We start from the raw sequence: 12,093 nt of genomic DNA, 5'->3' as shown, positions 1-12,093 counted from the left end.
TTGAGGGCACAAAAACACAAATTATACAAGTGCCCCTGGCTAAAAGGGGGGGGGGGCACTAAACCTGACAACTTAAACAAATTAAACTTTAGACATTTAAGATCAAATTAAAATTTGGTTGCCGGGGGTGATGATGCACTCCAGTCCCTCCGGCGCCCACCTCTCACGGAAGGCCGCGAGCGTACCAGTGGACACCGCATGCTCCATCTCCAGGGACACCCTGGCTCGGATGTAACCGCGGAAGAGAGGCAGGCAGTCAGGCTGAACGACCCCCTGACCGCCCGCTGCCTGGGCCGGCTGATGGTCCCCTTGGCCATGCCAACTCTACAAAGCTGAGAGCATGCTGACAGGTGCATATGTTACAGCAGCCTGTACAGTGAAACCTGTACTAACGGCCACACCCAAAAAACAGACACATATGGACAGTCGCAAATAACTTGCACTGCAATAGATACAAGAGGCACTCTGAAACCATGGAGACTCGCAAATTACCAACTATGGACAATGTAATGACCCCTTTTGCACTTTTAAACATGGGACACAGACTGACGACATACTTTAAAATGTTCAAAGTACGTACTATATCTGAGTCTGAAGATCGTCATGAGCGATGGACTGTCACTGGTTTCCTTTTAGTCCCTGTTGGTCCCCAAGGTTTGAAACCCCCCCCTCCGCATCACTTGCCCCTCCCTGTACTGGGGTTTTAATCCCCCCACAAGCCCCTGCCCCTCCCTGTCCTGGAAGTTTAATATCCCACAGCCCCTGCCTGTACTTGGGATTTAATACTCCCCCAGCCCCTTTCTGCATCACGGGTTTAATACCCCCCCACCCCCCCAGCCCCTGCCTGTATCTGGGGTTTAATACCCCCCAGCCCCTTCCTGTATCAGGGGTTTAATACCCCCCAGCCCCTCCCTGTGTCAGGGGTTTAATACCCCCCCCCCCAGCCCCTGCCTGTATCTGGGGTTTAATACCCTCCAGCCCCTTCCTGTATCAGGGGTTTAATACCCCCCAGCCCTCCCTGTGTCAGGGGTTTAATACCCCCCCCCCCCCAGCCCCTCCCTGTATCAGGGGTTTAATACCCCCCCAGACCCTCCCTGTATCAGGGGTTTAATACCCCGCAGTCCCTCCCTGTATCAGGGGTTTAATCCCCCCCCCCAGCCCCTGCCTGTATCAGGGGTTTAATCCCCCCCCCAGCCCCTGCCTGTATCAGGGGTTTAATCCCCCCCCCCAGCCCCTGCCTGTATCAGGGGTTTAATCCCCCGCAGTCCCTCCCTGTATCAGGGGTTTAATCCCCCCCCCCAGCCCCTGCCTGTATCAGGGGTTTAATCCCCCGCAGTCCCTCCCTGTATCAGGGGTTTAATCCCCCCCCCCCCCAGCCCCTCCCTGTATCAGGGGTTTAATCCCCCCCCCCCCCAGCCCCTGCCTGTATCAGGGGTTTAATCTCCCCCAGCCCCTCCCTGTATCAGGGGTTTAATCTCCCCCAGCCCCTCCCTGTATCAGAGGTTTAATCCCCCCCAGCCCCTCCCTGTATCAGGGGTTTAATACCCCCCAGCCCCTCCCTGTATCAGGGTTTAATCCCCCGCAGTCCCTCCCTGTATCAGGGGTTTAATACCCCCCAGCCCCTCCATGTATCAGGGGTTTAATCCCCCGCAGTCCCTCCCTGTATCAGGGGTTTAATACCCCCCAGCCCCTCCCTGTATCAGGGTTTAATCCCCCGCAGTCCCTCCCTGTATCAGGGGTTTAATACCCCCCAGCCCCTCCATGTATCAGGGGTTTAATCCCCCGCAGTCCCTCCCTGTATCAGGGGTTTAATACCCCCCAGCCCCTCCATGTATCAGGGGTTTAATCCCCCCTCCCCCAGTCCCTCCCTGTATCAGGGGTTTAATCCCCCCCCAGCCCCTCCCTGTATCAGGGGTTTAATCCCCCCCCAGCCCCCCCCTGTATCAGGGGTTTAATCCCCCCCAGCCCCTCCCTGTATCAGGGTTTAATCCCCCCCCAGCCCCCCCCTGTATCAGGGGTTTAATCCCCCCAGCCCCTCCCTGTATCAGGGGTTTAATCCCCCCCAGCCCCCCCCTGTATCAGGGGTTTAATCCCCCCCAGCCCCTCCCTGTATCAGGGGTTTAATCCCCCCCAGCCCCTCCCTGTATCAGGGGTTTAATCCCCCCCAGCCCCTCCCTGTATCAGGGGTTTAATCCCCCCCAGCCCGTCTTTGTATCAGGGGTTTAATACCCCCAGCCCCTCTCTGTATCAGGGGTTTAATCCCCCCCAGCCCCTCCCTGTATCAGGGGTTTAATCTCCCCCAGCCCCTCCCTGTATCAGGGGTTTAATCCCCCCCCCCCCAGCCCCTGCCTGTATCTGGGGTTTAATACCCTCCAGCCCCTCCCTGTATCAGGGGTTTAATACCCCCAGCCCCTCCCTGTATCAGGGGTTTAATACCCCCAGCCCCTCTCTGTATCAGGGGTTTAATACCCTCCAGCCCCTCCCTATAGCAGGGGTTTAATACCCCCAGCCCCTCCCTGTATCAGGGATTTAATACTCCCAGCCCCTCTCTGTATCAGGGGTTTAATCCCCCCCAGCCCCTCCCTGTATCAGGGGTTTAATACCCTCCCCCCCAGCCCCTCCCTGTATCAGGGGTTTAATACCCCCAGCCCCTCCCTGTATCAGGGGTTTAATCCCCCCCAGCCCCTCCCTGTATCAGGGGTTTAATCCCCCCCAGCCCCTCCCTGTATCAGGGGTTTAATCCCCCCCAGCCCCTCCCTGTATCAGGGGTTTAATACCCTCCCCCCCCAGCCCCTCCCTGTATCAGGGGTTTAATACCCCCAGCCCCTCCCTGTATCAGGGGTTTAATCCCCCCCAGCCCCTCCCTGTATCAGGGGTTTAATCCCCCCCAGCCCCTCCCTGTATCAGGGGTTTAATCCCCCCCAGCCCCTCCCTGTATCAGGGGTTTAATCCCCCCCAGCCCCTCTCAGTGCTGGGTTGGAATGTTCTCTGCAGCCGCTGTCAGTACATACACTAACCATTTTGAAAATAAGGGAACCTGCAAAAAATGGACTGCTTCAGTTAGTCCCTGAGGTGCTCATAATTTACAGGTTTCACTGTAACTCGCTGACGTCTATTGGGCTATTTTACAATTCCCATCTCTGATGGGAAGAAAATAATTACTTAAGCATCCAACCATCCCACTCAACATCAGCAGACCAATGGGCCGTGGGGAAGAGGCACAGTTCATGGTTCCAACTCTTGCACTTTGTAGCTTAGACCACTGTACAGTCCTACTTTCATTTAGTTTTCATTCACAGAAGGATGGGTTTTACAGAATGCAAGTCAGATATTCCCAAGTTCGCAGAAAATGCAAATTATTTTACTGCAAAATTGGAATGTATTTCTGTACCTTTCCTTCGGATTGAAATTCTTGCTGTGGCTCAGTGGGTAGCACTCTCGCCTTTAAGCCAGAAGGTTATGGGTTCAAGTCCCACTCCAGGGCCTTGAACACATAAATCTCGGCTGACACTCTGAGGAGGTGCTGCCTTTTGGATGAGATGTTAAACTGAGGCCCCGTCTACTCTCTCAAGTGGACGTAAAAAATCCCATGGCACTATTTCGAAGAAGAGCAGAGGAGTTATCCCCGGTTCCTGGGCCAATATTTATCCCTCAATCAACATTACAAAAATCAGATTATCTGGGCAATATCACATTGCTGTTTGTGGGAGCTTGCTGTGCTCAAATTGGCTGCTGCGTTTCCCACATTGCAACAGTGACTTCATTCCAAAAGTACTTCATTGGCTGTAAAGTGCTTTGAGATGTCCGGTGGTTGTGAAAGGCGCTATATAAATGCAAGTCTTTCTTTTTCCTTTGAGACAGCCTTTCTCCGAGTTTTTTTGGGATGGATGTCCCTGGGTTAGTTAGGAAACACCCAGGTTTGTTGGGCAGCCCTGCACTTCCTGCTCCATACCTGTTCAGCACTGTCTGTTTAGAGAAGGACTGACCCGGAGCCGAAATATTGCTTGTTTAGTGTTTCATTTCTGTTTTGTTTTCTTCTGCCCATCCAGGGGAGTTCATCATTGGCCGTGTCATCAAAGCAATGAACAACAATTGGCACCCCGACTGTTTTTGCTGTGAGATTTGCTCCGTGGCTCTGGCTGACCTAGGCTTCGTGAAAAACGCGGGCAGGTAAGTTCAGACAAAAAAATCAGCTCGGTTAAACACGAGCGCAAAAAGGGGCCTCACCCTAACGCATGGGGAGCAAGATCCACAAGGCAAGAACCATTTTAACACCATGTCTTCACTTTGCTTCGGGTGGTGTCTTGGCGATATAAACCTCTTCCTGTCAAAACCCGCAAACATACATCCCATCTCACTGAAAACATATTGGTTTGCTTTACAAAGACAGGTGATCTAACAGAGACATCTACTAGAGAATGCACATGTGTCTTTTGCAAAGGAACTGATGTCCGGTTAGACGATGGGTAAATGCTAATGAACCAGTTTAATCCTTGCAGTTTGTCCATGTTCTGCAGTAACCTGATTTCCGGAAGATGCTTTTATTTAATGTTCTGTGATTGAGATTGTAGGAGAGCATTGTCAATGAGACAGCTCCCTGCATTTGCGTTGCCAAAACTGTCCGTCCTATCAATTGTTCCACTGGGATAAGAAACTGTAGTACCTTCTAGTCATCATCATCATAGGCGGTCCCTCGAAGCGAGGATGACTTGCTTTCACACAAAAGGGGTGAGTTCACTGATGTTTCAATGAAGGACCCGATATTCCAGTCCTGAACTCCAGGGGTGGAAGATGCCTGTGTGTGGATTTTTTTTAACGTGTGGTGACCGTTGCACATTAGCCACCACACAGGCTTGACAGAGCTAGGCCTTGGTCTAGTGGCAAGGGTTCACCAGGACGACTGGAGACCTGCTCTGCTGCACGGACCTAGTGTGCACTAGTAGTGCTCTCTAGTAGTACTACCCTCTAGTAGTGTAGACCCAGTGCGCAAACCTCGCTTTCCCTACAATTGGGGCTCTGGAAAGAAAGAATTTGCATTTCTAAAGCATCTTTCATGGCCTCAGGATGTCTCAAAACACTTTACAGCCAATGTCATAATTTTGAAGTGTAGTCAGTGTTGTTATGCAGGCAAACACGGCAACCAAGTTGTGCATAGCAGGATCCCATTAACAGCAACGCGATAACGGACCAATTGATCTGTTCTGGTAGTGTTGGGTGAGGGATAAATATTGTTCATTAACCTGGAAGAACTCGTCTGCTTCACTTTAAATACGTCCAACTGATCAGGCAGACGGCACTTCTGGCAATGCAGCACTCCCTCAGTACTGCACTGCCCAAGTTGTGGAGTGGAGCTTCCCCCACAAGAGGCGAGAGTGTTGCCACTGAGCCAAGCGGAAGCAATCAAAGTACAAGTGTAGGTGCTGTACTCTGCTGCTTGATTCCATAAAGATTTGGTTTATTTGCACATGGGGTTATGGTAGCATAGTGGTCATGTTACTGGGACAGTGGTCCAAAGACGTGACTTCAAATCCCACCATGGCAGCTGGGGAATTTAAATTCAGTTAATTAAATAAATCTTGGGGGAAAAAAAGCTAGCATCAGTAATGGTGACCATGAAACTACCAGATTGTTGTAAAAACCCATCGGGTTTGCTAACGTCCTTTAGGGAAGGCAATCTGTTGTCCTTACCCGGTCTGGCCTGTATGTGACTCCAGACCTGCAGCAATGTGAGTGACTCTTAACTGCCCTCTGAGTTGTACCAAATCGCTACAAAGAAGTATCATCACATGGACTGTATCAGTTCAAGAAGGCGGCTCACCATCACTGACTCAAGGGCATGTAGAGATGAGTGATAACTACTGATCTTAACAGCGACGTTCACACACTGTGAACACATTTTGTTTTTAAATCCCAGTTGTCACTTTCTTTGGAACACAGGAGTTGGGTTTTCTATCTAATGATGTTGCTTTAGTGACATGGTTATTCCTCTCACCATCTCAAAGCTCTGTTTATATTGACACCAAACCCCATCTATCATATATATCATTCACAGTATTCAGAGGGACCTGGGGCACAAATCACAGAAAGTTAGTATGCAGGTACAGCCATCAATTAGGAAAGCAAATGGTGTGTTAGCCTTTATTACAAAGGGATTGGATTATAAGAGTAAGGAAGTCTTACTGCAATTATACAGGGCATTGGTGAGACCACACCTGGAGTACTGTGTGCAATTTTGGTCTCCTTGCCTTAGAAGGAGTGCAAGGAAGGTTCACCAGAGTGGTTCCTGGGATGGCAATCAGTAACTAATGGGGTGCCGCAGGGATCAGTGCTGGGACCCCAACTATTTACAATCTATGTTAACAACTTGGAGGAAGGGACTGAGTGTAACGTAGCCAAGTTTGCCGATGATACAAAGATGGGAGGAAAAGCAATGTGTGAGGATGACACACAAAATCTGCAAAAGGACATTGGCAGGCTAAATGAGTGGGCAAAAATTTGGATGATGGTGTTAGCGTTAGTGTTTTCTTAGAAGAATCACTCAACACTCAGGGTCGGTTCCAATGCTGAAGCAGCTTTTATTACGCTCAGCGGGAAGGAAAAACTCAGGACCGTATCCAGGTTTCTCTTCACAGAACAAAGAGTTACATGTACCTTTATATGTTTCACAACAGTTACAAAACAGTTTACTGCAGCTACACAGCCCATCACGGCTGGACACAAGCCAATCACAATGATTATAGATTACATATAGGTTATTTTAACCCAATAGAATTCCCCTTATGTCTCAGGAACCATGTGTTCGTCTTTTGTCAGCTTGGGCTGATTGATATAGGTTCTCTCACTAGTTCTTTCTTCTTGGAGAAATAATTGGTATATAGCCTTGTTTACAGCAAATGGTTTCCCTCTTATCTTTCTTCCTGAAATAATTGGTTTCATGGCCTTGTTCACAGGAGATGGTTTCCTTCTTATCTCTGTCTTCCCAGGCATTCCTACAGTGGGCCTCACAGGGTTATTGCTCGGTCAGTGAACGTTCAACAGTTCACAGTTTGACTACCTGATTTCCCATAATGCCTGGGCAGCCATTTTATGTGTGTGTCCATTTAAGCTTATGTGAGTTTTAAATATCCAGCAGGTGCCTAATGCCTAAGTCTATATATATTTCTACTCTCTACAACAATTCCCCCCTTTCGGTAAAGGGACTAGTCCTAGTCCCCTTTTAACCGACCGTACTGCCTTTATCTGATATTTGTGCACTGCCCGGTACTCCTTGCCTCAACGTGCTGGCCAGTCACGCGGTTTCAGGAGTCCCGGTTGCTTAGATCAAATTAACAAAGGCTAGCTCCTCCCGTCCCCTTATCAAACAGGCTTGTTTAATATCCAGGGAACGGTGATTGGTCCGTTTCCGCCGTTTGTGGCGCCTGCATACCTGGCAGGCCATCACGCCCCATGTTATTGCTAAGATTAATTGTATTCCGACCAGTGTGTGTGAAATAATTCGAATCCATGGGTGGATATTCACATTTATTCCCCAGTCCCAGACCTTTCTCCACCAACTCTGACTTTGTAAGTCTACCTCGGTATCTTCTTTGATTTTAGTTTGTAGCTGGTGATAGAGTTTTACAGATTGACCCACTCTGAGCCTCAACTCCCGTAATACTTCGGTTAGATGTGGGATAGGGACCTGCTCTGGCTCGTCATAATCCTGCAAATGATCATGGAGCTGATCAGTTACTTCAATAACTTCGGACTTCCGGCGCCTAACCTGGGTGATATGCGATTGCCCGATCGCGACAGGTCGTAGTGGTGTAAAGCAAAAGTTTGGCTGCGGTATAGGGCACTGCAGGTCATTATACTGGTATGAACGCTCAGTAGTAGAGACGCAGTATCTTCCCCTCCCTCCGTAGCCTGCCCTCGCGAAGTGCATGTGTGCGGGCACTATTTCTAGTACACACCCGTTGGTTCGGTTAAACCCGCACTCGTCTAGTTCCCCTCGGCCCACCGGGTGAGGGCATACAGTGATTTCCCCCCTTTGCTTGCAATCTGCTAGGGAAATCCCGGTAAGTATGTTGTTTCGACGAACGGCAGAGGTGGTGGTTAGGTAGTAGCTTATGGAGACATTTTCCCGTATTACTCCGATATTCTCTAGTTGGTATAAGGGGAACGGCCCTGAGTCCGGCGTTGCTATAGGGATCAACAGGACTATCCCTATCCCGGTAGTCCTACCCATCTGGCAATCTGGAATTGCGGGGTATACTCGGGTCAGTCCCTTCAGAGTACAATTATCCAGTGTCCCCCTTTGGTTCGCCAACTGAGCCAAATGTGAACTGTCTATCCAATCGGGTACTTCCCCGCGTTGGATCTGGTCGAGGTTGTGGCGGATCTGTCCCACCATCCACAGACCATAAGCATGACAGAGTTGCCCCTGTCTTTGCTTTATTGTATCTTCTTGTTCTCTATCAATGAGGTGATTGATGGTTTTAGCGTGAGCTTCCAGGACTGAGATGCCATCCAACTGGATTTCGGCACCCTCCTTTCCTAGGTTGGCCTGGTCTTCCTGGTTTTGCTCCACCCTCTCCAATAACCCCTTCATCACCCCTTTAAGCTGTTCCACCCTCTCATTTAGCCCTTGTATGTCTATCGAGTTCACTACGGAGGTTTCTGTATTGAAAACGGTAGCAACATCATTAACTATTTCCCTCTTCACCCTGGGTGCTAACCCCTGTCCCCGGAACCTACTGGCACCCATTGCATCGGCAGCCTGCTGCATTACAACTTTACTTAATACATTGTACATCTTCCTTGACTGTTCGGTACAATATTCCGGCATCTGGATGCCTGAAATATTGATCAGAACAGGCACAATTTCATGTTTAACATTATCATACAACAGTTCCCCCTCGCTGTACATTACAATCCCATTCTCTGGTCCCTTCGTAGTTATGGGGCAAGGCAGTTCCTCGGGCAATGTAGTGATTCTTATGGGGCGCGGTGTCGGAGGGGGTGAGAAACATACATACAATGATATTGCAGCCGCCCCCGCCTCCTCGTAATACCCACACAGCCCCATTCTCTTCTTGCGGATGACTGATTGCTGGGATTGTCCCGGAGGAGCACAAATTATGCCGAAAGTACATTCATCAGGCCCTTTGACATCCCTCCGTTTAATGCATCTGCTCCTTATACCCGTGGAGCACTGTACACATACTCTTATTCTTATTAGGATTCTTATTAGGATTCACTTGTAACCATGCATTAAAATAAGTCCTGTCCTTGCTCCAGTCCTTGGCTGCTGGGATGCACATTCCGTCCGTTAAATTAAACAAGACTCCATAGTTCATATAGTTGTTTATTTCCAGCGTGCTCTGCTGTCCGTCGGTGTTGCCCAGGGTACGTGCATGTCGCAGGGCTATCCATATTACGAGTAGCGCCGTTCGTATTCCCATTCCGGTAAGTATTATCTGTAATTTTAAACAGACGGCCTGGTCGTCACCAGGGGTTAAGTTTTTTGCTCTACGAGTGTCCCTGTCACCCTGCAAAATCAGAAGCACAAGGTTATAATCGAACCATTTCGAGCTGAATCTGTAGGGCGTGCGCCCGTGTCTTTACCCACTTAAATATTACCCAAACTCCTATGACCAAGGCCAAAGCTATTCCTCCAAACATCGCTGTCTGCTTTACCGTTAGGTTGGGTTTGTGGACTACACCTACCCACCGTGGGGTACATTGGCTCTATTGCCAGAGGTGATGGTGCTATGGCTGCGCACTGCACTATCCGTCTAGTCCCATTATCTCTTCCAGCCTGTTTATCTTAGCTTTTAACTCTTCAATTTGTTTTATTGAATATCTATTTCTTTATTGTATCAGGCAAGTATTATTACATTAATAATGTTCAGTATAAAACGGCTGTCAATGGAAAGGGTTAACTCCTTTCCAGGTTTGTAAGAAGACCTGATGTCATTACGTGACTTCACGTAATCATCTGAAAAAAAGTCTTTGTGCCTTCAAAACTGGCTTCGAAATTAGGAATCCGTTAAAAACAGCATAAATCATTAGAGTAAACTCCAATGTTTTCTTAACTTCTAATTCAAGTACTTGCCAAAGAATTTTTTTTTTTTTTAATTGTTTTAAAACAAGACCACACATACAATAGCGATTTTGTTTACTGAAATTCAATTCTGTTTTTTTTTTATTTCTCTCTTTCTCCTCGTTATCTTCAAAACCCTCCTGCTTGTTTAGACTGTTCGGGACATTTTTGATAAACACTGTCCATTTTAGAAATCTTTTCAAACTGCATTGAAACTTTTGAAAATTCGAATCCATGTAGAGTGTTTTTTACTTATTCCAATTATTTTTTTTTCTCTTCTAATTAAACCAATATCTTTTTCACAGCAAACATCAACTAGTATTTAGTAAGTTATGTCTTTTTCCATTTAGTCCGTTACATCTTTTTTTTTCTTTCTTCAAATTAGGTTTTGTATTTTACACGGAGGGTTCGTAACTCCATAAAGTTGTTAATTTGTTTACTTTCAAAGTGGCGTCTTTATCTTTTTCTTTTTCTCCATAACTGGAATGGAGACCAGCTTTGAGAGTTTGAGTGCTGTCTTTCGTTATCTCAAAATGCTCCAGTTTCAAAGCCGTTACTAAAGCTTGCTGTTTTTTAACATTTTCCAAAAGTTCCTTTTACACCTTCGCAGATAGCTCGCCACTTGCCCAGGAGTTTGACCTGATCAGATTTAAGTTAATCTTTTTTTTTAAATCCACCTCAGTATTTCCTGTGCCTTCTCTGAATATCTCAAAATCCCAATTCAAACTTTGTAATTTCAATCTTTATTTAAAACTTTTTTTTTAGAAGCTCTTTTTTTTAAAGCATTCTTTATCTCATTCCGAGACTAAATTTATGTCTTTCAACCCAATCAATCATTGCATGTTTTCTTTCGGCAAGTAAGTGAGCATGTCAAATAAATATTTTGCTCAACAAACCTATTCTTTATTTGTTTATTCTCCTAGCTCCGTAACTTATCATCCGAATAAATCCACACCTGCGTTTCTAACTTAAATGTCTTAAAACTTCCCACATACAGGACAACATTACAAAGGGTTTAAAAAAAAGACTTTCACTCTGTTTCTAAAATAAACAGACACTTGCATTCCTCTTCCAACCAGGCTTTCGGAACATGAAAACATAAAACAAAAATTCATTCTGCAGTCAAAAATCACACAGACACTTCTCACTCAACGATCAGACATTTACAACAGTCTCTCTTCTTGTTTTGGCCGGCTCTATTTTTGGATCCATGACCTTTCAGGGAATTCGTAGTTTTATCTAAATAATTCCTCACATAACTAATTCCTGAGGATTGCACCCTGCTTTAATCATTTTTTCAATTAGCTTCTTTTGTTTTTCCGCCAGGTGGCGGGTAAGCGACCCTTCTGGTCCCCACTCGAGTTTACTTGTTTTCATGGCCATTCCTGGGTAGGACTGGTACCGTTAGGAATCTACTCTGAGGTCCGCTTTCTTTCTAGCGCGACTTGTAGTAAACTGTCTCTTGGCTACTGTCAGGTCACAAGTTCTGCTCTTACACAAACTTATACAATTCTTAAAAACGCGTTTAAGCAATTCCCGCAGTGCTCTACGTATCCTTAACGACTACCTACCACCGCTCAGCCCGTTGGTCCGACCCTGTTCACAGGTTTGGATTCCGTTAGCCGCTGTACACCGCTTGGTTCTATCCCGGGGTATTTCAAATTACACTACTGGGTCCGGAAGATGTCTCTCGGTATCACGATCCCACGGTCTAAGTGTGTTCCCTACGCCTACTTGGTTCCTGGCCGTCACGTGGGACAAAAGTCCTCTTAATTCAGGCTCAGGCTAGGCGTTTGAGATATTAGACCGTCTCCTCATGTCGATCAACCAGCTTCCACCTTCCGCACCCTTTATACTTAAAAATTGTTTTTTATACTCACCCGGGTTTTTTTTTTCCAAGGGCGTCCAGCGACTCCGGGAAATCCTGCCGACTACGCCATTGTTAGCGTTAGTGTTTTCTTAGAAGAATCACTCAACACTCAGGGTCAGTTCCAATGCTGAAGCAGCTT

General features: G+C 47.2%; 1 protein-coding gene across 1 annotated transcript in view; it reads left to right on the top strand.

Moving 5' to 3' along the window:
* Positions 1 to 12,093, top strand: part of LOC139265252 (LIM and senescent cell antigen-like-containing domain protein 2) — a 302,489-nt gene that overhangs the window by 57,684 nt on the left and 232,712 nt on the right. The window contains exon 4 of the mRNA XM_070882190.1: positions 4,050 to 4,170. Coding sequence (XP_070738291.1) covers positions 4,050 to 4,170 — 121 coding nt within the window. The remainder of the gene's footprint in view (positions 1 to 4,049; positions 4,171 to 12,093) is intronic.

The sequence above is a fragment of the Pristiophorus japonicus genome, chromosome 6, assembly GCF_044704955.1.
Source record: "Pristiophorus japonicus isolate sPriJap1 chromosome 6, sPriJap1.hap1, whole genome shotgun sequence".
Taxonomy (NCBI): Eukaryota; Metazoa; Chordata; class Chondrichthyes; family Pristiophoridae; genus Pristiophorus; species Pristiophorus japonicus.
Note: the sequence above shows the minus strand (reverse complement) of the source record. Positions and strands in the feature narration are given on the sequence as shown.